At 45.4% G+C, this 22,993-nt stretch overlaps 1 protein-coding gene and 1 long non-coding RNA gene across 4 annotated transcripts in view; both read right to left on the reverse strand.

Annotated features, from left to right (window-relative positions):
* The window catches only part of LOC309521749 (ovostatin-like), a 54,210-nt gene extending 39,689 nt beyond the window's left edge, over positions 1-14,521 (reverse strand). The window contains exons 1-8 of one of the 2 annotated variants that reach the window (XM_082204562.1): positions 14,264-14,521; positions 10,580-10,763; positions 7,077-7,233; positions 5,206-5,258; positions 5,066-5,086; positions 3,252-3,420; positions 2,517-2,601; positions 1,576-1,693 (exon numbers count right to left, since the gene is read on the reverse strand). In XM_082204562.1, coding sequence (XP_082060688.1) covers positions 1,576-1,693; positions 2,517-2,601; positions 3,252-3,420; positions 5,066-5,086; positions 5,206-5,258; positions 7,077-7,233; positions 10,580-10,763; positions 14,264-14,328 — 852 coding nt within the window. In that variant the 5' untranslated portion in view covers positions 14,329-14,521. The remainder of the gene's footprint in view (positions 1-1,575; positions 1,694-2,516; positions 2,602-3,251; positions 3,421-5,065; positions 5,087-5,205; positions 5,259-7,076; positions 7,234-10,579; positions 10,764-14,263) is intronic. The other variant, XM_082204561.1, reaches the window with a different exon arrangement.
* Positions 14,522-22,731: 8,210 nt separating this feature from the next.
* Positions 22,732-22,993, reverse strand: part of LOC309522149 — a 68,814-nt gene continuing 68,552 nt past the window's right edge. For both annotated transcript variants that reach the window (XR_014214910.1, XR_014214911.1), the window contains exon 3: positions 22,732-22,836. This is a non-coding gene — a long non-coding RNA (uncharacterized lncRNA). The remainder of the gene's footprint in view (positions 22,837-22,993) is intronic.

Consider the following 22,993-nt stretch of genomic DNA (forward strand, 5'->3'; position numbering starts at 1 on the left):
GGCAGCCTGACCCATTTTGCTGCCTAAGTGAAACAGGGAAGTGCTGTCACCACGCTGCCCGCACCTCACTGGCTTGTGTGGCTGTAGCTTCTGGCTTCTAGTGTCTGATGGCCTGGGACTCAGACTCGGGCTCGGAACCAGTGGAGTCTCAGTCTGCACCAGATCCTTTGCCTCAGGCAGTAGCCGAACCTAGTCTGGGGCCTGATTCTGAAGAGCCCCAGTCTACACACTAGACTGCAACAAGCACCAGCTGGGCCGAGTCAGGGGCCGGAGCCTGCCCTAGCTCCAGATGTGGGGAGTACCTCGTTGCCTTCAGCTGGGCCATCACTTACAGCTGCTCCACCACCAGTTGGATCAGGAGAGGCTGAGGCGGCCCCTGGGTCTAGTAACCCACCGACATCTCCCGAGCTGCAGAGAGTAAGGTCTGAGAGAAGGAGAGACCTGAATACTTGCAGGAGGAGTGCTCACCTTTGGGCAAGACAGGGAGGTGAGTCACCAGGGGATCAGGACCAGCCGTTACCCCGACAAAGATAAAAGGCTGTCGGACGCCACCCCAGGTTGCAGAAGCAACATTGCTGTTTGCTAGAACCTCCCTGAGAGCCTGCTCCTGACCTAGCCTGGTTTCCTACCTTGTGTCCTGGGTGTGGGACAGGAAAATACAGGTGCAAAATGTTTAGAAACAGTGCTTAGCACTTGGACTGATGCAACTAAGTGGTGGCACCCGTTGTGACAGACTCCTCGCACAATCCTTGGATTCAGGACCGGACCTGGACCGCATTGCTCTGGTTAACCCCCGGGTCCAGCACATAGTGAAATCTGGCAGGAGCTCCACAAGATCTCACCAGAACCAGGAAGCTGCAACCACTTCTCATTGCTTCTTCAGCTGCTGCGGCTGTGGCAGCAGGCAGGCAGGCAGGCAGACACCCCTTGCCATAGGAGAAGTAGCAACAGCAGCAAGAATTTGTGAGATCTCACCAGAAGCCAGCACATCTTCTCCTTGCTTCTCTGGCGGTAGCTCCCGTAAGTGTGCCACCCCTTGGGATTCTGCTGCCTGAGGCGGCTTCCTCAGTCCACCTCATAAGCAGGCTGGCCCTGGCTGAGACTCTCATCAAATAATGGGCCTAAAGTTTGCTAGTCAATCCCATTTTTGCATACCCTGAAGCTGGCCATCAAGCTGTGTGACAAGACTGGTATTCCATGATGAGTCTACTTGGGCTAAACAACTAACAGTTCAGTCCTGTCGCACTGTGGGCTTCATTCGGCCAACACACTCAGGGAAGCATGAGGAACTACACACTTTCTGATACCGTCTCTGTGTTTAAATAATACTCCCACAGCATCTATCTGCAAAAAAGTCAGTAACAACACTACACAAGTTTGGAGCAGGTGGCGAATAGCATTTCTGATGAACCATGCAGCCCATAACATGCAACCCTAATGAATAAAGTAGGAGAAAACATTCAGTTCTTTCTAAGTGTCTCCAAATATACCCTGGTAAAATTTCAAAAGCAGCCTGGTTTGGGTTTTTGCCTGAAAACATTCTACAGTGGCCCAGAGGACCGATTTTCCTGTTACCTGAGCACTAACAGCTTCACAAATCCCATTGGAATCTCGATTACATCTTGGATCGTAATAGCGATGTCTGCACACTCTGATCTGGACTGTCCCTTGAACAGGTTGGCCAAATGTATAGCTAACAGGACAAAACATAAATTATATCAGTTGAGAGAAAGAAAAATTCAGATCGTGCTGCAAGTCTCAGGTTAAGTGACTGACTTCAGGCAAGCCTACATTTGACAGGGAGCCGTTTGGAATAACTGGATTTCATACCAACAAGACTCGGAATTCCACAATGCATTCCAGACATTTGCAAATATGGCTTCTTTGCTTTGAGAAACATGTGTATTTTGTGTGTGTGTGAATGGGGGGCGGGGACCTAGTATTGCCCAGAAACATCTCAGTGCTGCCGTAGGAGATTACCTCACATTCTCCAAGGGCTCATCCAGACATGTGCTTGTCTTGTGCTGATGGTTTTCCGCTTGTCTCATGCTTTCTAGGCAAGAGTCTGAGCGGTTTTATCCTTGCCCCAGTGCTTTCCCCAGGAAACCCCACTCTTGAGCGATAATTCACAGCAGATGTCAACCCAGGCAAAACCCATCAGCAGTAAATATTGGATTTTCTTGGGGGAAGCTGCAGGGCAAAAGTAAGCCTGGATGAGCCCAAAGTCTCTGTTGTGGCCAGTATGTGGTACCTTTCAGAGCAAGGTGGAATATAACAGAACCCTGATTCCCCACTTTGAAAATGCTTCTTCCCTAGCCAGTGCCCAAAGTTCCCCTTAGACTCCAGTCAAGGCAGAAATCAGGATCAGCCCTGGACAAGTTGATACAGCTCAGCCTCAGTTCCAACTACCTGCTTCCATTGGGATTGTGGGACAAAATAGTATCCTTTCCCCCTCCCAATTTCAAGATGCTGAAATGCAAATTTCCACATACATTTGCTCTACCTCATAAACTTACTGAGCACTGACGTATACTTGGAATTCTTCATCGAAAGCAGAGATCCTGTCTGGTGTTTTGATGTCCATCTTGAACTTTGGCAACACTGAAAAAAATATATAACAAATGTGATTAAGAAAGTCTAGTCAGGCAAAGTAACAGATTGGATATATGGCATAACGAGGAAGGTGGTCTCTTTGAGACAACTGCTTAGACATGAGGAGGAATTATTAGGAGGGCAAAAATAAACAAGGATACAAATGACTTAAAAATGTATCTTGACCAACATTAAAAAACCCCAATAGATTATGATGAAAAACAAACAAACAAGATTGATGATTTTGGAATCATGGTTTTGGAACAGAAAAGTATTATATGAAGGTATGGAGGGATCAGAGCTATTCCTTTTTTCATCTGCTTATGGGATGGCAGGAGAAATCTCACGCACAGCCATATAATAGGCTACTAGTGGCCTTGCAGTTGGTCTACTGCTCAATGACTTCCTCCTATCATTTATAGACGCATCTGAAACTTGTTAGGGGTCCAGTCATATCACCTAAACACGCTGCTCATTTTTTCGTATACATGTTTCCATTTTCTCTGCCAAACTTCAAAAAACAGATGCTCACAGACTTAGGTTCTATGAAAAAGTAGCTATAGAAAGTTTTGGGGAGGTTATTTTATCCATGCGCCAAAATGCTGCCACTAATACAAAATCAGTTTTCTAAAGCAGATAAGCTTCACAGTGGTACTCACCATATTCTTCCATAGTGAACCAGTGATGGGTATTATAGTTTGGTGGATTCTCAACAACGATTTGGTAGGATCCCAACAATGCTCCTGTAGTTATTACGAGTTCTAATTGGAGGATGCCAAAGGAAGGTGTTTGATTCAGCCACTGAGCAATCCGATTTCCTTGAGGATCCTGGGAAAGCAGCAAGAGATGAACCATACCATTTTCTACAATATTTTCTTCAATCTATGAGACCAGCTTTAATGGAGTTGGGTCAGTGAGATTCAGTTTATGAATCTCTATGCCTTATCAACATTTAGTCATTGTCAACTGGAATGCCTTGCTAGCAATCCATCAGCATTGGATATCTTCAGTGAAAGATCATAAAGGACTGCAAGGCCGGACAGAGCACCAAACTGCCTATACCATCAAAAGTTGCTTAAGGTTTTCAGCAAGCCAGTCATCATTTCCTGGAATGGCCTGCGTAAAGGCCATTTTTGCAAAGGATATGCTCAATATACTGTAATTTAAGAGATGTTATGAATAATATTTTGATGAAAGGAAAGATTCTGCTGACATGGAAGGAGGCATATATTACTTTAATTCCAAAACAAGATACGGATTTATTACAAGTTAAAAATTATAGACCAATATCGCGGTTAAATAATGATTACAAATTATTTGACAGTATTCTAGCAAACAGGTTGAAGGCAATTTTAATGGAGGAGATACACAAAGATCAAGTGGGCTTCCTCCTGGTCAACAGATGAAAGATAATGTGAGAAATATACTTGATATAATAGAATCTATCAAGACCAGGAATGATAAGCAAGCTGCATTAATATTTATTGATGCAGAAAAAGCATTTGATAACATCTCTTGGCATTTTATGAAGAAAAATTTGGAGATGATGGATATAGGACAAGCTTTCCTTAAAAAGATAGAAGCTGTATATTCTGGACAAAGAACAATATTAATACTTTTAGCACTAGATTAGTAAAGATTAGTTTGGCCTTTATGCACCTCAGACGTGGGGAAAAGGTACCTTTAGCATTGTCAATGTGAATTACATAATAGATAGATCAAATTAACTATCTAGAAGAACCACAGGGCTTTTTTGTTTGTTTATTTAAAGGCAGACTGTCATATTTGCTGGCATTTCTAGCCACCTGGGGTGACTATTACTGTTCAGTGAAAAATAAAAAATGCAAAGGTGACATGAATCAGAATTCTGAATACATGTGAAAGTGACATGAACCAGAATTAAGAGTAGCCCACCCCCAGTTCCAGCTAAGGAAATTCACTCTGGGGCCATCATTCCTCTGCAGAAGTACAGTGGTACCTCGGGTTAAGTACTCAATTCGTTCCGGAGGTCCGTTCTTAACCTGAAACTGTTCTTAACCTAAAGCACCACTTTAGCTAATGGGGCCTCCTGCTGCTGCCGCGCCACCGGAGCACAATTTCTGTTCTTATCCTGAAGCAAAGTTCTTAACCTGAAGCACTATTTCTGGCTTAGTGGAGTGTGTAACCTGAAGCGTATGTAGCCTAAAGCGTATGTAACCCGAGGTATCACTGTATTAGTTTCCTGAACACAAAAATACCTACAAGGGCCCTCAAAAAAAATAAAGAAAAGAAAAGGCAAAAGGAGTGAGCTTAGGTTGAGTCAGTCCACTTAACTCTAGAAACATGTTTTATGTTACGTTTCCTGCTCAACATTATTGCCCATTAGCCAGTAAGTATAAAGCCCTGGTGCTTAGGATTTGCTGCAATTGAGAGGCCAGTTCTTTGACTCAAGGAAGCAGGCAAAAAGCTTTAAATAGCATGGTGTAGCTCTTACTTGGATGTAGATTGCAGGATACTGGAAAAGAAAGAAAAAAAGAAAAAGGTCAACATTGCATTTGAAGGGCAAGAGAACGATTTCTTATTTTTAAAACATCAGAGTTCCTTGGAAACCTTTTGAGTTCCAGTTACACTCACCATTTTGTTCACTGGTATGAAATCTTTATCCATAGAAACAACTCTAAACATCACTAAAAAAGGGGGAGAGGAAATAAACCCATTTACTCTTTTTAAAAATACGGTTGGTTCAAAATCTACAGACTTTTCGCTCACGTTTACATCCTTGAGTGATGTAACATTCTAGCGATTATTGGAACTTTATTTGGTAATTAACTAAGTTGAAAGTATCCAGGATTTGCCAGTCTCAAAAGTAAATGTAGAATTGTCAACTGAGCTCATAAAGCCATCCTGTTTAATATTATGTGTATGCTATCATTTGCGTGGCGAGTTCCCGTCTCCCCCCAGTAGGAATAAAGAGACACGACACTGTTATATTCGGTTAAGGGGCTAAAATTGGCCACAACTTTATTGGTTACAGGTGATGAGCAGTATTGGCTTAGGCATTGGTCCTAACCGACTATCCAGCTTCAGCCTGTTTGCATGAAGACCGGGAAGGGTTAACCCCAGCAGGGGGAGCCCTGCTGATGCACATCAACTAGGGACTCCCCGGGGTCACCACTCAGGGGCGTACCTTAGGCCTTCACCTCCATAGGCTTCGGACAGGGCCATGCCCCCCAGAATCCTTTACCGGACTACCCTTCAATATTTGGGGGAGGTGATGGCGCTTCCTTCCCCCCTTCCATCTACATAACAATACCCATACCAATGCCTAACCACCAATGTCAAGGAAGTTGTGACGATTTGCTTGGCAGGCGAAAAACCAAGTGGCTGGTGCCAATTTGCCAAGTGGAAGAAATTCCTACCAGGCCCCTTAAAGGCAAACAACCGAAGTCCGTAACAAGGTCAGAAGGAAATCCTTGAAGGGCAGGCGGGCGGGAAACCGGAGCAGCTGAGCTGCAAAGAGGGGGATCCCCGGGCGCGCCTGCATTAAATGGCACAGGCCACACCCCCTGAGCCAGCCAATTGGCTGGCCAGGGGATGATGCGGCCGAGGATTCCCCTAATCGCATGGAGGCTGAGAGCCAGCCCCCGCACTTGTGGTGGGGGCATGAAGCCCGCAACACCACCTCTTCCCTAGGTCGGAAATGGCTAAACCGTATTAGCACCTCAAAGCACCATACCTAAGGTGGGGTGGGGGGGATGGGACAACAAATGCAGACACTTTAGAAATTGTGATTGTGCATTTTGCAGACATACACATCTGCTCTGTACAAACCCCAAATCCCAATCAGAAGGGTGACCTGTGCCTTGTTGAAACTTAACTGACTGTAGGATTGACAGCTTTGGCCAGGCAGAATAAAGGACAGGTCGGGATGGGGATTGGGGGGCTCACACACACTCACACATGACACCAAACCCTTCCCCCTTTTGTGAAGGGGGTTCCCCGCATTCGGCCTCCCACCTCCCTCACCCCCCTGGCCCCACTGTTCCCCTGAATTCACGTAAGATGGGCAGGGACCAGGGGCAGACAGCCAGCTCCCATGGGCGACTTGACCTCTAGCTCCAGCCTCTTGCCTATGTTGGCGTCAAAAGAGACTTGAGTGTGGAGGAGGAGGAGGAGGGAGGAAGAGACGTCAGGTCGGTGTGGTAGAGATGGCCAAGCAGGAGCAGACCCACACCATGCTAGACTAGTGGGTGGTGGCTAAGGGGGAGCCCCAGTGAGAGGGAAGGAAGGAAGGAGGGGGCGACACAACCGCCATTTGGGACCAGCTGAAGGTGTCCTGTTGGAAGTCCAAATGGGACAGGGGACACTTTTGTCCAAAAATGGGGTGTTCCCATTTTTCTAGGGGAAATTGTTGGCTCAGTGAAGGAACTTGTTGGCTCAGTGAAGGAAATTCTTCAGTTCTCTGAGAGGTAGTTGCAGGGATTTAGAATGCATGCTGAACTCACCTTTCTGGTCGGGTTTGTAGACCGGTTTATCTGTCTGTACAAAGACAAGTGTACTTATGTTTCGAACAGCCACAGACCTCCTTTCATGGAAGCTGATCAAGGCGCCTTTAGCTGAAAAAACTATGTAAGCTAGTGGATTAGAATCAGCAGGAGGAACCTGTGTATGAGAAAATAGTCAAGAAGGGAAGGGTTAATAAAAGCTGATCCGTTTATCTTTTCACTTTAGACAAGAAGTGATTCTGCATCAGGTTAATAGGCCTATTTGTATTAGGGTTTCCGAAAGTTGTTAACAATCCTATTCTGTCAGTGGCCAAATAAATGCCTGTGGGAACTCTGCAAACATGACACAAAGATAAAAGCATTCTATGTTCCTGTGGTTTCCAGCAACTGGACTGTGGGTGCAGAACATAGCAAACACAGCTAGTAGCTACTGGTAGCATTATTCTCCATGAATTTTTAAAATTGGATTTTAAAGCCATCTATGCTGGTGGCCAAAGGGACGTGGGTGGCACTGTGGGTTAAACCACAGAGCCTAGGACTTGCCGATCAGAAGGTCACCGGTTTGAATCCCCGTGAGCTCCTGTTGCTCTGTCCCAGCTCCTGCCAACCTAGCAGTTCGAAAGCACGTCAAAGTGCAAGTAGATAAATAGGTACTGCTCCAGTGGGAAGGTAAACGGTGTTTCCGTGCGCTGCTCTGGTTTGCCAGAAGCGGCTTAGTCATGCTGGCCACATGACCCGGAAGCTGTCTGCAGACAATGCTGGCTCCTTCAGCCAATAAAGCGAGATGAGCACCGCAACCCCAGAGTCGGCCACGACTGGATCTAATGGTCAGGGGTCCCTTTACCTTTTATGTTGGTGGCCATAATTGCCTCCTGTGATAGTTTCTCAACCTCTCAACCTTTCATCAGCCTTTCTCAACCTGTGGGTCCCCAGATGTTGTTGAACTACAATTCCCATCACCCCTAGCTAGCAAGGCCAGAGCTCAGGGATGATGGGAGTTGTAGTCCAACAACATCTGGGGACCCACAGGTTGAGAACCACTGGTCTACATGAATAAATACTTTATTTTGTCTGTATGGAATCTTCCAACACTCAGCTTCCTTAGAGACCTACAAGTTCCAGTGTTATGAGAGAGGGAGAAAAACTGCCCACTTTTCCCATGCCACACTAATTTTTACACACTTCTGTCATGGCACATCTTCCTTGCCTGTTCTCTAAACGAAAAAGTCCCTAACGCTGCAACATTTCCTCAAAGACGAGCTGTTCCATCCCCTCATACTGGATCTTTCCCAACACTATAATCTCCTTTTTGAGGTGAGGCAACCAGAACTGTACACACTATTTGAAATACAGTTGCACCATAGTGTTGTATAATGGCATCATTTGGGAGGTTTAGCATGGATTTTGCCTTCCTCACAGCTGCTACACACTGGGTCAACATCTTCAATGAGCTATCTTTTATGACCTCCAAAGGTCTCATTCCTGATCAGTCACTGCTAGTTCAGACCTCATGAGCATGTTGTTGTTGTTTAGTCATTTAGTCGTGTCCGACTCTTTGTGACCCCATGGACCATGAGCATAGATGTGAAATTAAGGGTTTTTTTTTTGCCCTGAAATATATCCCTTTACGCTGGTTTACATTGAATTGCATTTGCCATTCTGCTACCCATTCTCTGAGTTTGGAGAGGTCCTTTTGGATCTCTTCACAATCTGTTTTTGTTTTAACAACCCTGAACAATTTAGTATCATCAGCAAATGTGGACAGTATAATCAGCGAACTTTAGTATCATCAGCAAACTTCACAGTGAACTCCTAACCCTAGATTGTTCATTAACAAGTTAAAAAGCAAAGGTCCGAATACAGATTCTTGAAGAACTAAACTTTCTACAGCTCTCCTTTCAGAGAACTGTCCATTTATTCCTACTCTGTGCTTCCTGCTACTTAACCAATTTCTGATCCACAAGAAGCCCTTTCTTCTTATTCTATGACTGCTAAGTTTACTTATGAGTGTTTGATGAGAAACCTTTCTGAAAGTTTTCTGAAAGTCTATATTGCTTGTTGACTCTCACAAAGAACTAACTCTTGTCTCCTTAATTCCTGTTAGGGAGACGGGACTTATCCTTGCAGAAGCCATGCTGGATCTGCTTTAGCGAGGCTTGTTCTATATATTTGATTATGTTAGCTTTCACAATATTTTCCACCAGTTTTTCCAAGACAGATGTTAATCTAACCAGCCTGTAATCTCCAGTATCACCCCTGGAACCCTTAAAAAAAATTAAAGGTTTTATCAGTCCTCAGATATGGAGGCTGACCTGAGGGCAAGGTACATATTTTTGTTAGAAGATCAGCATTTTCACATCTGAGTCCTTTGAGAACTCTCCAGTGAATGCCATCCAGACCCAGCGATTTGTCAGTTTTTATTTCTTCTATTAGGCCTAGAACCAGAGCCGGATTTAGGTTTGATGAGGCCCTAAGCTACTGAAGGTAATGGGGCCCTTTATATGTCTAGCTGTCCTTTGTCAACAACAGACTGCCACTGTTTTTTTGTGTTGAATATATGTTATATGGACCTAATAGGTATCTAAAGCCATTTGCACATAACAAAATATGTATTTTATCAAAGTACATTCAGTTTTTTCCCTTTAATATTTTTTTTTGGGGGGGACCCCAAGAGAGTGGGGCCCTAAGCTATAGCTTGTTTACCTTATACATAATTCTGGCACTGCCTAGAACAGGGGTCTGCAACCCGCGGCTCCGGAGCCGCATGTGGCTCTTTTACACCTTTGCCGCGGCTCCGGGGCGGATACTAGCGAGGGGAGGAGGCGCATTGTGCGCCCCGACACTCCTCACTGTGGCGGGCACTGTACTGGCTGTGACGTCACGTGGGGACGGTGCGTGCGTTAGTCACACACCGTCCCGACGTCACCTTCCCGCCCGCTGTCAGATCGCGGCTCCGGAGATATATTTGTTTTAAATGTCGCAATGGTTTTGCGGCTCCCAGTTGTTTTTTTCTTCGAAAACAGGTCCAAGTGGCTCTTTTTGTCTTAAAGGTTGCAGACTCCTGGCCTAGAATGTCATCTCTCACTCCTCTGCCTGCCTCAGTTCCTCATACTCACTTCTTGCAAAACATCTTGCCCTGCCCATGGGCGTAGCCATGGGATTTTTGTTAAGGGGGGCAGGCTTTTGTTAGGGACGGCAGAACCTCAGATTTGTTTTGCTTTTTATTGATTGGGGGCAGCTGCCCCTCTGGCTATGCCCATGCCCATGCCTTAGTCTCTGCCACTAGGACAAATGTACATATGGGGGCACTAAGCAGCAGAAGAGATAGCACCACCCACCCTTAACAATCACCTTCATATGCAGCAACTTTCATCCCAAATGGGGTGAAAAACAGTTACAAGATATGATTATTATTTCATTTTTACATGCTACTCCCTCCCCCGGCCTTTCTCTCCGTGTTTGGCAATGCAGGATGATGCAAGAAAAAATGAAGAGTTCTTTACCGTAAAATTGATGCATTGGGAAAAGTGTTTTTCATCCACAGTCCCTTCCCAAAGGGGAAAGCGGTCCACGTTGTACTCCAGCACAACATCCACAGAGACTGTCTCATTGAGGTTGAGGAGTTGCACGCAAGCCTCATTTGTAGTGTTGCTCTGAACTACTGCAGGCACGATCAGGATGTACTGCCTGCAACAAAGAGAAGGGTACAGCTTGTCAGCAACAAGTCACTATCAAGGGACATAGTTTGAAAGCAACCAGCAATGCAGAGAATTGGGACTAAATTCTAAGCAAAAGAAGAAATCTTTAAGGAGAGCCAAATCTGTCAAATGGGCTCAAGGGAAACAGCTTGTTGTTTTACATCACAATATACCTTGCAATGGAATATTTGGAGACTCTTGAGAGTCCCATGGACTGCAAGAAGATCAAACAGATCCATTCTTAAGGAAATCAGCCCTGAGTGCTCACTGGAAGGACAGATCCTGAAGCTGAGGCTCCAATACTTTGGCCACCTCATGAGAAGAGAAGGCTCCCTGGAAAAGACCCTGATGTTGGGAAAGATGGAGGGCACAAGGAGAAGGGGACGACAGAGGATGAGATGGCTGGACCGTGTTCTCGAAGCTATCAGCATGAGTTTGACCAAACTGCGGGAGGCAGTGGAAGACAGGAGTGCCTGGCGTGCTCTGGTCCATGGGGTCACGAAGAGTTGGACACGACTAAACAAACAGGACAATGTATTCTGTTTGTCCTTATTTAGTATTGCCTCGTTGTTGTTTTATTGTGTGTGTATGCATATGATCTTATCGGTAAATTTGAAATGGAAAAAAATGATATCCACGCCATTTATCCACATAGTTCACCCCCCACCCCAAGGTTTTATGCAATCATGACGGAAAGGCATTTACTTGGCATCCACTTCCATCACTCTCACTGTGGACAGAAGTTATTGACTGAAAGGGGGAGGACACACATTTATTTGGCCTTCTAAATGGAACAGGGGAGGGAGGACATATGGGGAAGCATTTGTGTGGGAAAGGGGTGCAGCAGCATGGCAGCATGACGACCATTCCTTACCCCACCCCTGGTACAACTTGGGAGATAGGACAATAAGTGAACAGTCATTTTCTGTGCAAACTATTAACCAAAGTTACCATGGAACATGTGCCAAGTGGAATTCCCCCCTGAATGACTCGCCATAACACTTGGTGGAGTAGGTTTTCAGATCGGAGAACTGTACGCATCAAGCAATTGTTAACCCCACCCCACTTCCACTGCATCTTCCTTCTTTGCACAATGTTTGCTTTCTTGAGTTTGTTGCACAAGAGTGCCAAACCAATTTCAGTTGCGTAACTCAAATGTACTGGCATTTGACTGAATCCCACACATAAGACAATGATGGTCTACAAGCACCACGAGACCCTCATGAGCAAGCCTGGTTATGAGTAAGCCTGCTTAAGAGTACAGTGGTACCTCAGGTTACAGACGCTTCAGGTTACAGACGCTTCAGGTTACAGACTCCGCTAACCCAGAAATAGAACCTCGGGTTAAGAACTTTGCTTCAGGATGAGAACAGAAATTGGGCTCCAGTGGCGTGGCAGCAGCGGGAGGCCCCATTAGCTAAAGTGGTGCTTCAGGTTAAGAACAGTTTCAGGTTAAGAATGGACCTCTGGAACGAATTAAGTTCTTAACCTGAGGTACCACTGTATTTGTTCACCTAGGGCTCTGGGTGAGTGGTGTTTGCTGCACAGCACAGCTGTGGGTGCTCTGGCGGGGGGGGGGGGCTCCATCTTCTGCGCATCTGGGGGATGGGATGGTCACCTGGTGCCAGCCACCTCCAACCACACTGGGCCCTCCATTCCGGGCAGGCCTCACCCTCAAGGCCAATTGGGGCAAGGTCCTGGGTCCTACCTGCCCCTGTTGTATTTAAAATGGTGCCCAGGTGCAGGATGACCTCTTTGCCGAGTGCCACAGGACTTTCCACCCACCCAGCCTGCCTGTTAGGGCCCTGGCAGTGGGGGAACTGGCAAGTTGGCATATGGACCTTGCTGGGGTTTACTCGGTCACCATATTCAGGGCCAAGGAGGAATTTTCTCCTGCAAGCAAACTGGCCGGCTTGCAGATTTTCACCTACCTCATAGCAACTGTCATAACTTGGGCGCATAAAGCACTGGGCTGGATCCTTAGTTGTGGGGTATCGCATAAAAGAGGTCCAGGAGGGGTGGCTCTGTCTGGGAGTCCACACAGAGACCAATTGGCCAATGTACCTCATCCAATCAGAGGGTCGACCCCAATGGGTTCCTATTGGGCAGTGTGCCGACTGCCAGATGCCGGATGCATGCCTAGTGCCTTAGCCAAACCTGCTCTGTCCTGTAATCAATAAGGTAAAGGTAAAGGGACCCCTGACCATTAGGTCCAGTCATGACCGACTCTGGGGTTGCGGCGCTCGTCTCACTTTACTGGCCGAGGGAGCCGGCGTACAGCTTCCAGGTCATGCGGCCAGCATGACAAAGCCGCTTCTGGTGAACCAGAGCAGCGCACGGAAACGCCATTTGCCTTCCTGCTGGAGCGGTACCTATTTATCTACTTGCACTTTGAGGTGCTTTTGAACTGCTAGGTTGGCAGGAGTCATCAATAAAGTTGTGGCCTAATTCAGCCCAATACCAGTCTCCTGTGTCCATTCTCTTGACCCTCCCCACACTGGCTGGGAACGTCATGCATCTGTGGCAGCAATGGACTTTAGAATGAGTATAGCCCCGTTTTGGATTTGTCTGCTAAAGAAACAGGATCCTTTGCTCTTCCATGGAGGTTTTCAAGCAGAGGTTGGATGGTCATTTGTCATGTATGGATTTAATTGAGATTTCTGCATTGCAGGGGGCTGGACTAGATGACCCTCAAGCACCTTCTGACTCTCCAGTCCTGTGATTCCTCTCTCTATCCTGCTTTTAATTGTCTTTTTGTGTGGCTCCTCACCCTCTTCATTCCCTAGAAACTGGGTTGGGTTACGAACCGGTAACACCAGTGTTTCGTTGCCATTCTGCTGTCTCTCACTTTTGTGTCTCTTGCTGTCAATCTCTTTCTGCCCTAGTTAATCAGGGTGGAGACTGAAGTATTCACTATGCAGCAATGAAAGCAACTCCTTCAAACCAAGCTCTGTAGTTGACTTTTTTAAAAATAGGATTACTTTACAACTTATATGCCTTAGGCACTCTAATAATAATAATAATAATAATAATAATAATAATAATAATAATAATGCAGAAAAACAGATTCATGGGTCCTACTCTGAGACGCTACAGTATACCAGTTAGTAGTTGGAACCAGTGTGGTTCAGGAACACAACAAAGCCACCATCTCTGTAGCTTACCTGGTTGGTATCGGGCTCTCAAGGTGCTGACACACCATCAGAAGCCCTAGATTAATTATGGTTGTGCACCTGTGCAATCCCAACCTCACCACTGATGCTTCCCCAGGTATTCTGCAGAGATGCTGGCGTCAGGAGGCTGTATCCTCCTGGGCTGCCACATTACATCTGCCACTGCTGCATTCAACATGCATCTTTAAGGAACATCTGCCCACCAATAAACGGCTGCACCTAATAGACCACCACCTGAGTTAATTTTTTGCAATTGCCACCACCAGGCTTTTGACTTCCAAGCAGGAAAATGCTATGCACAGACGTGATTACTTACGGGTCTGGAGGAGCTGCGATACTTAAAGGAGCAAGGAGGGCCACCAGAAAAATCCAGGAGCCCATCTCTGCTCTGGTGTGGGAAAGATGGAAGTGAGGACCGAGTCCTGTGCCTTTTAAACTGCTTTGGTGAACTTGCTCCACCTCTTCCTCTAAAGCCCCGAGTCAAATGTGAGGAGCAAGATTTGCATACTGCCACACATTTCCTTCCTCTCTCGGTTCTTCTGTTGCTGCTGCCCTTTGCATTGGTTTCAGGAGATTCCTGTATTGCTGAAATACTTGACTTCTCTCTCAGGTAGGTCACATCCAGTCTGCACACGTTGCCAAAAGGTTTGTCAACAGCAGCCCAGTACGTCACTCACTTAAATCCAGCGTTTGTTCTAGGGCTGTTATTGCAGAAGAGCCAAATTGTTCAAAGCACAGTGTGCTTATTTTTCTGGAGGGCAATTAAAGCAGGGAATAAATAGGTCCTGGCCAAACTCCACAAAGTAGAAGATAATTCCTCCAGGGATCTAAAGAAAGGAATTCCAAAGGCTCTGTTATATTTTAACCAACTTTCTTCCCCCAGACAGCATTGCCTATTCCAGTCTGGGCAGATGATGTTACTGTGTGATGTTGACCTCAAAGACACAAAATCTTCATCAAGACTCATCTGAGTCAGACTTTGGTTGAGAGGCCTTTGTCCTGGTTAGGTGCACAGTTGTGGTGATTTTTTATTTATGACACACTTAAAATTTCTGGGCCTTGTTAAAAATAACAAAGGCCCCGCTTGCAAAAATGCAATATAAAAACAAAAACACACATCCAGAAGGTGATATCCTTTTAAAGGAGTTTCTGTATAATTATTCTGCCTTTATTCTGAGTTACTGAAAAATTATGGGGTTGAAATGTTCACCTCACATCTGAAATGAGCAGCATGTGCCCCTGAGGTTCATATTTCCATGACAGGAAACAACTGATTTTAATTGATGCCCAAAATGTCAGCAGAGTTTCATGCCTCAGGCCAGGATCCCGTTTCCCAGGATCCCACTGCAGGGTTGAGAGTTATGATGTTTTGCTTTCCATTTTTATTTTTTATTGAAAGTATTTCAACTGAACAAAATAAAAGAATGAAAAGAAAAGAAAAAAGATACATTATACCACTATATATGCAAACAACTACAATTTCCTATATGCTTGTGTAGTATATAGGTATAAAAATGCTATTATTATCCAAATACATATGTGGTTATTTATAACCGACTATATTTTTTATAAATGTGTTCCAAATATCATTATGCTTATCCATACAAAGTCTACAACTGCTCTACCTTACCAAGCTGGGCAAACTGTAAATGACTGAAAACTGCTCCAAATGTCAGAGTATTTTCCCCAGAACCCAAAGACTTTGGTATCTAGAATGCTGCCATAGGAATAACTGGTTGCTGCTCAGCATTTTTGTATCGCTGGAAAAACTGCTACTAAAATATCCCTTCCTTTCCTCCCTCTCCCCTTTTTATGAAGATTACCCGCTCTGGGATCCCACAGCTCATTCTCCCCTGGTTTCCTCGCTGGCCCAAATAGGACTAGTTTAGCCAGCTAGCCCTGGTGATCATCTAATGTTTATTGGATGGATTTCCCCCCCTCCCCAATTGATTTTTGAATTCTGAATTTATTGGTATTCACATTTTATACTGTATTTTATGCTGTTTTTTTGTTGCATCAATTAAGTGTTTTAAATTTGCTGTTAGCTGCCCTGAGCCCAGTTCCCTGAACTGGGAAAGACGGGGTATAAATAAAATTATTATTATTGTTGTTGTTGTTGTTGTTGTTGTTGTTGTTGTTGTTGTTATTAAAATATCTTACTACACTGGAAACTCTGACTTTCTTTTTTGATAGCATCCTTGGCAAATGTACCACAAACTGCTCCAAATGTCAAACGCATACACTCTGACAACAGTGTCTTAATCCAGGGGTGCTTAAAGAGAAGCCATGTTAAACCTCCTTGTGTGTGTGTTGTGTACATACAAGTCCTTTCTACATTGTGTATTCTAGTGTGACTCTGTTTTAACTTTTGTCCTCTCTCCACTGAATTATTCTATGTGTCAGACAACCCTAGCCTCTCTCAATATGATTATTTCTGTGGGTGGGTGTGTAGTGACATGCTATTGTTGGATTGTGTCCAAAACTGCTCCAAGATTTTGAGTACAACTCCTGCTCTGCCCTGGAACCCAAAGACTGGTACAGTATTCAGGGAGCTGACTTGTTCTGCATTGTTTATATTCAGATGAATTATGGTGATCATTGTCTTTAAATGACTTCCATACACACTATTGAGAAATGTAGATACTTGGCACTGTTCCCAAATGTCAAAAATGAAACGTGTTACTGTATCTTGGGGTGACAGTGAACTCCATCAACCAGCTTTTCTAGATATTCTGGACTACAACGGAATATCATGGGAGTTGTAAAGAGGCCAATAAACTCTCTTTTCCTCTGGGCCAGACATACTCCATTAAGTACAATGAGGATGCTCCCTCAGGCAGATGATTTTGGTTTTCTGAATTGTTGCCCACATTAAGTTGTGAATGTTATTTGTTCTGCCTGTGGCATTAAAATATATGTGGCTTACCCCTGGATGTAAGAGAAAACATGAGAAGTTCCTTGGTAAAATATATACACCCACCCTTAAAAAAAAATCTCATTTGAGTTTAAAGCAATAAAGTGCATCTTTAGAAATGTTAACTGCAGCCAGTTTACATTTAGGAATACTTACAGATGGCACCTTGAGCCATAACCAAAGAAAGTTTAGGAAATCCTGAAATAGAAAAGTTTGTGGATTTCAAATTGCTAGAAATGAAATGGATAGCGGTTTAAATTATTTAATTTCCATCTGTTTGGGAGGTCTAAACAGAAATTGCATTTTGCAAAGGGTAATTAAAAGTAAAGGTACCCCTGACCGTTAGGTCCAGTCGTGGACGACTCTGGGGTTGTGGTGCTCATCTTGCTTTACTGGCTGAGGGAGCTGGCATACAGCTTCCGGGTCATGTGTCTAGCATGACTAAGTTGCTTCTGGCGAACCAGAGCAGCGCATAGAAACGCCGTTTACCTTCCCGCTGGAGCAGCACCTATTTATCTACTTGCACTTTGACGTGCTTTCGAACTGATAGGTGGGCAGGAGCTGGGACCGAGCAACGGGAGCTCACCCCGTTGCAGGGATTCGAACCACCAACCTTCTGATTGGCAAGTCCTCGGCTCTGTGGTTTAGACCACAGCGCATTACGGTGCCTCAAATATATATTCAAACCCCGGTTGTCGAACGTTACCCATTACAGAAGCCCGTTCAGCTTCCGAAATGTTCGACAACCGAGGTGTGGCTTCCGATTTGTTGCAGGAACTTCTTGCACTCAAGCGGAAGCTGCGTCAGACGTTTGGCTTCCAGAAAATGTTAAAAAAACCCAGAGCATTTACTTTCGGGTTTTTGGTGTTCGGGAGCTGAAACATTCCAAAACGGAGGTGTTCAGGAGCCAAGGTTTGACTGTAATAAATGCATCTCTGTTCCTAAGATTTGACTTGGAAGAGATTAAGAAGGCTAAAACTGATGTGAAGGATTATTTCTACAACCAGACTCCTTTCTAAGCAGATTATTTTCTGCACTGGAGAATGGCTCCATGGTGTTTCCTGCCCACCGCTGTAGAGTTTATGAATCACCTGAGTAATTTGCTACAGAAAGCTCCGAGAGCAGTTCTAAATATCATCACCACCAAACCTTTTATTGGCATCACACACAAACATCCTGTCTCCATTACAGAAGTTATATGTTTATTCGACCAAATGAAACCAGGAAAGGCTGTTGGCCCTGATGCCGTTCCATCTGAATTGATCAAAGCTAAGTCAGAGTGGTGCTGTGGGTTAAACCACAGAGCCTAGGACTTGCCAATCAGAAGGTCGCCGGTTCAAATCCCCGCGACAGGGTGAGGTCCCGATGCTCGGTCCCTGCTCCTGCCAACCTAGCAGTTCGAAAGCATGTCAAAGTGCAAGTAGATAAATAGGTACTGCTCCGGCAGGAAGGTAAATGGCGTATCCGTGCGCTGCTCTGTTTTGCCAGAAGCAGCTTAGTCATGCTGGCCATGTGACCTGGAAGCTGTATGCCGGCTCCCTCGGCCAATAAAGTGAGATGAGCGCTGCAACCCCAGAGTCGTCCGCGGCTGGACCTAATGGTCAGGGGTCCCTTTACCTTTAAGTCAGAGTGGTGGGCTCCAATACTAGCGGAATTGTTCACTATGATAGATAGATTTGGTATTATGCCTAACTCATGGCAGCAATATTATTCCAATCTTTAAAAAGGGTGATAAAAAGCTGCCGTCCAACTATCGGCCAATAAGTCTATTGCGTGGCAAGTTCCCACCTCCCACCAGTAGAAATAAAGACACAGGACACCGATGTTTAGGTTAATGGGCTAAAATTGGCCACAACTTTGTTGGTTACAGGTGATGAGTGGTATTGGCTTAGGCATTGGTCCTAATCGACTATCTGGCTTCAGTCTGTCTGCCTGAAGGCCGGGAAGGGTTAACACCAGCAGGGGGAGCCCTGCTGATGCACATCAACTAGGCACTCCCCCAGGGGTCACCGCTCGGGGGCGTGCCTTGGGTCCTGGCCTCCATAGGCTTCGGACGGCGCCACGGCCCCCAGAATTCCTTACCGGACTACCCTTCACTATCCGGGGGAGGTGATGGTGCTCTCCCCCCATTCATCTACATAACAATACCCCTACCAATGCCTAACCGCCAAACCGAGGAAGTTGTGACAATTTGCTACGAGGTAGGAGAGAAAACCAAGTGGCTGGTGCCAATTTGCCAAGTGGAAAAAATCCTACCAGGCCCCTTAACGGCGACCACCCGAGGTCCATAACAAGGTCAAAGGAGAAACCTTGAAGGGCGGGTGGGTGGGAAATTCACCCAGCTGAGCAGCGTCCAAAGAGGAAGCTCCTCTGCCGTGCCTGCCTTAAATGCGGCAAGCCACACACCCTGAGCCAGCCGATTGGCTGGCCAGGGGGATGACGCAGCAGAGGATTCCCCTGATCGCGCGGGGCTGGGAGCCAGCCTCCGCGTGGGTGTTGGAGGCGTAAAGTCCGCAACACCACCTCCTCCCGAGGTCGGAAGTGGCTTTATCAAACATTGGGAAATTGTAAACATCTGTTAAATAAACTAACTACTTGGCTTATCTCTGGACATCATAGGTCCAGAGTAGGCAGGGTTTAGGCCAGGGAAATCCACTTTACGCAATTGCATGGTGTTATCCCATTTAGCCGCTAAGTACATGCGGCTCCACAAAGAACGTCTCTATGTGGCCTTCCTAGATATTATGGCTGCTTTTGACACTGTTGACAGGGGGCTGTCATGGACCAAACTGGAGACAATGGGCCTAGAACCCAGATTACTTTACTTGATCCAAAAGCTTTAGTTCTAAATATTCTAGAGGCAGCCTGCGCTACAGATACGGTGTGGAGAGTTCAGAGAGCAAATGCATCATCATTGAGTCTATATCCTCCTACAAGTGTCTTGGAGTGAACTATAGAGGATTGCTTAAATCAGTTGTACATGAATAAAGCAAGAACAGGCATGTGAAGAACCTCTGCAGAAATCTGCCTTTAACAAGAACAAATGGATTCTTGCCCAGTGTTGCATCAGAAGTGACCTGTGAGTGAGTCACAGACAGACTTTAATAGCCTTCCAGTAACGGCTTATTGACATCTAGATGCCACCAGAGATAAATGAATAGTTGGAGGTACCTTTTCCTATTGACCATGCAAACACTTTTGTTGCAACCATTTCACTCCTGGCAAAATATGTTCTGTTCCTATTGTTCTTGCTATCTGTTTGTCTCAAGAGACAGTTGACTGTGCCTCTGGGGATGAAGTCAAACTGCTGCATTAACAGCACCAAAAGTGACCTCCTGGACAGTGTATATGGAGGTGCTGGGATGCCCAGATGACAAGACCCCTCTCTCAGCCTCGCTGATGTGGTCCAAAGGAAAGCAGAGCAATACATTTGGTATCAGCTTGGAGGCAGGAGTTGCCAGAAGGAGGCATACAAGGTGCCTTCCAGTTGTCTTAGGGACTCCACTCTTGACATAGGAGTCAACTCCTTGGGGCCCAGGGACCCAATACAATATTTGACGGGCCCACGTCCCCCCAAAGCCATTGCCATTCAAATGGTGTGTGTGTACCATACCTTGTGATCTATTATGTGGGAGACTGCTTACCTGCGCCCCCCATATTTTATTCAAATTGGCACCCCAACTTTTGATTTGTGTAGAGTTCAGTCCTTAGCCTTTTCCCAAATATCCTGCAAGGTAACGGAGGTTTAGGATCAGAGCTTTCCTTCTCCTAGATGGGCTACCTTCCCAGGTTGACAAGCCCCATCTGCTTTTTTGATGGCTGGAATCTGCTCAATCCACAGAATCCTGTCTTCACATATAGGGAAAGTCTCTAACTCACCAAGAGTCTGAGACCCATTGACTACCCTCACCTGGTTTAGCCAGCCAGTCAAATCCATTCCTGGGATGTGGCCCTGTTGAATGCTGACAGCTTCTAGGATGCACAGGTGAGAGGTGAGTGCAGGATGGGGACAAAGGTGGACAGACAATTTCAGAAGGAGCATGACATGCCCCCCACCAGAGGTACTATCCCTCCCCTAACGACCCATACATCAATTTGTTCTTACAGGAGTTGACATATTAACAGTAACCTTCAACATCAGTAATGATTACAGCATACATGCTGCTGCTGCTATGTAAATGAGCTGTTTTTAAAAATAGAAATACCTAGATTGTGCGTTCAGCAACAACTAGCGGAAATGGGCCGGCTGCATTTTTTCATCTGGACACAATGGATGGAAACAAAATGGAAGTGGGGTTGTGGTGAACGATAGCACCAAGAAAAATGTAACACCATGCACTAAAAAGAAATCCCACCAAGCACACAATTTTTATTTATGTATTCATTAAAATGTATATACCACTTCAGTGTGTGTGTGTGTGTGTGTTGGATTTTCTCCCCGTAATGAATTAGCCACAGATTGAGAAAACTACATTTAGCTGGGGTGTGTGAGAGAGCTGCCACTTGGGTGAAGAGGACATCATAAGGACACCACACACACATGGGCACGCACACACAAATGAAGTCACAAGCTTCTTCAAATCTACATTAAACTCAGGTGTGGATGAGCCCTCTGTCATCCCAGGGTTCCTTCTCAGATGCGAGTTGGAGCAAATTGGCGGTTTGTGTTTCAGAAACAATTATTACAACAGTCACGATGACTGTTACATTATTCCTGACCACTGTAATTTACATGCAGTTGTTAACATCTATTTTGATGGGATACAAGAGGCAGTTAATAAATGTTGTGAAAGGTCATTCAGAGGACTCGCCAAGCAAGTCTTCCTATAAATACTGAAATTACTTCTGAGTTAACAACCAGCGAAATCGTCAAAGAACAGACAAGGAGGCAGAACTCTCCAGTGAAGCCAAAGGGAATCTGACTAAACCTGAATCGCTGACATTCAGCACGTGATCGGATACAGGCCTCTCCCCACTTATGTGAGAGTTATGTTCCGGGCCCCGATGCACATAAGTGAAATTGCGTGAACTGGGGAGGGGGGCACCCTCTAAACACCTCTAAACACCCTTCTTGCTGCTTTCTCTCCAATCCAGATCAAACATATAGTATCAAAAAATATACATAACTAGAATTGAAGCGCTGAGGCCAGCTGGAGGCTGGAGGACATGCAGAAAAGTGGTTGCTGCTGCTGTGCTACCTCACACCTCAGCTGTTAGGTGGGGAGGCTGAGCAGCATCTACAAAGCTCTGCTGCGTCTCCAGTCTCTTCAGGGCTTCCTTCACCCTCACTGATGTTCTCTTCAGGCTCCAGGGAGGGTCCTCTCAGCAGCCACAAGGACTCTCCAGCTCCCTCCTGCCATTTCCGGGTTTGGATGGATGGATTTCCCGGTGCCACACATATATGTGGCTGCATGTGAGTCGATCGCCTGTATAGATCACTCAGTATTTAAATTGCCCTTTGAGCCTGGACTGGGAGGGGGAAATAGCTATTGCACACTACGTATTGCAGAACTAAAATTAAGCACATTTAATACTCTTTGTCTCATGCCCAAATATTTGCTAATTTATCATCAGTGTTGTTGTTGTTGTTTTTATCCCACCCTTTTCGCAAGGCGGCTTTCACAAATTAAAATAACACAGATAAAATACTAAAAGCTAAAAACACATAAAATATAACAGTCAAGGAGTATTTGAAGTCCAGTAGAACTAAAGCAATATATATATATATATATATATATATATATATATATATATATATACACACACACACACACACACACACACACCAGCCAGTTCCAAAAAGCCTGCTGGAACAAGGAAGTATTCATCCTTCATCTGCTGGTAGGACAAAAAGGAGGGAGACACTGTAGCCTAGAAAACAGGGATTTTCCCAGATGTCCGGGGAATTTCCAAAAGGCGGCGCTTTGTCCTGGATCTTAGGCAAGTCAATTGAAAAATAGTGTTTGTTGGCGTTTCTGTAAAAAACAAAAACAAAAACAAAACAAAACTCAAATTTTTTGTGCGGCTTCCTTAAAAGCTCACTTTCAGGGGGTCTTTTCTGGTTTCTACTTTTTGAAATATGGCAGCCCCAATGGTGCCTGGAAACAGACTGGTAGCCGGTGGAGTTCTTGT

This window comes from Podarcis vaucheri (genome assembly GCF_965113315.1).
Source record: "Podarcis vaucheri genome assembly, chromosome: 17".
In the NCBI taxonomy this organism is placed as follows: Eukaryota; Metazoa; Chordata; class Lepidosauria; order Squamata; family Lacertidae; genus Podarcis; species Podarcis vaucheri.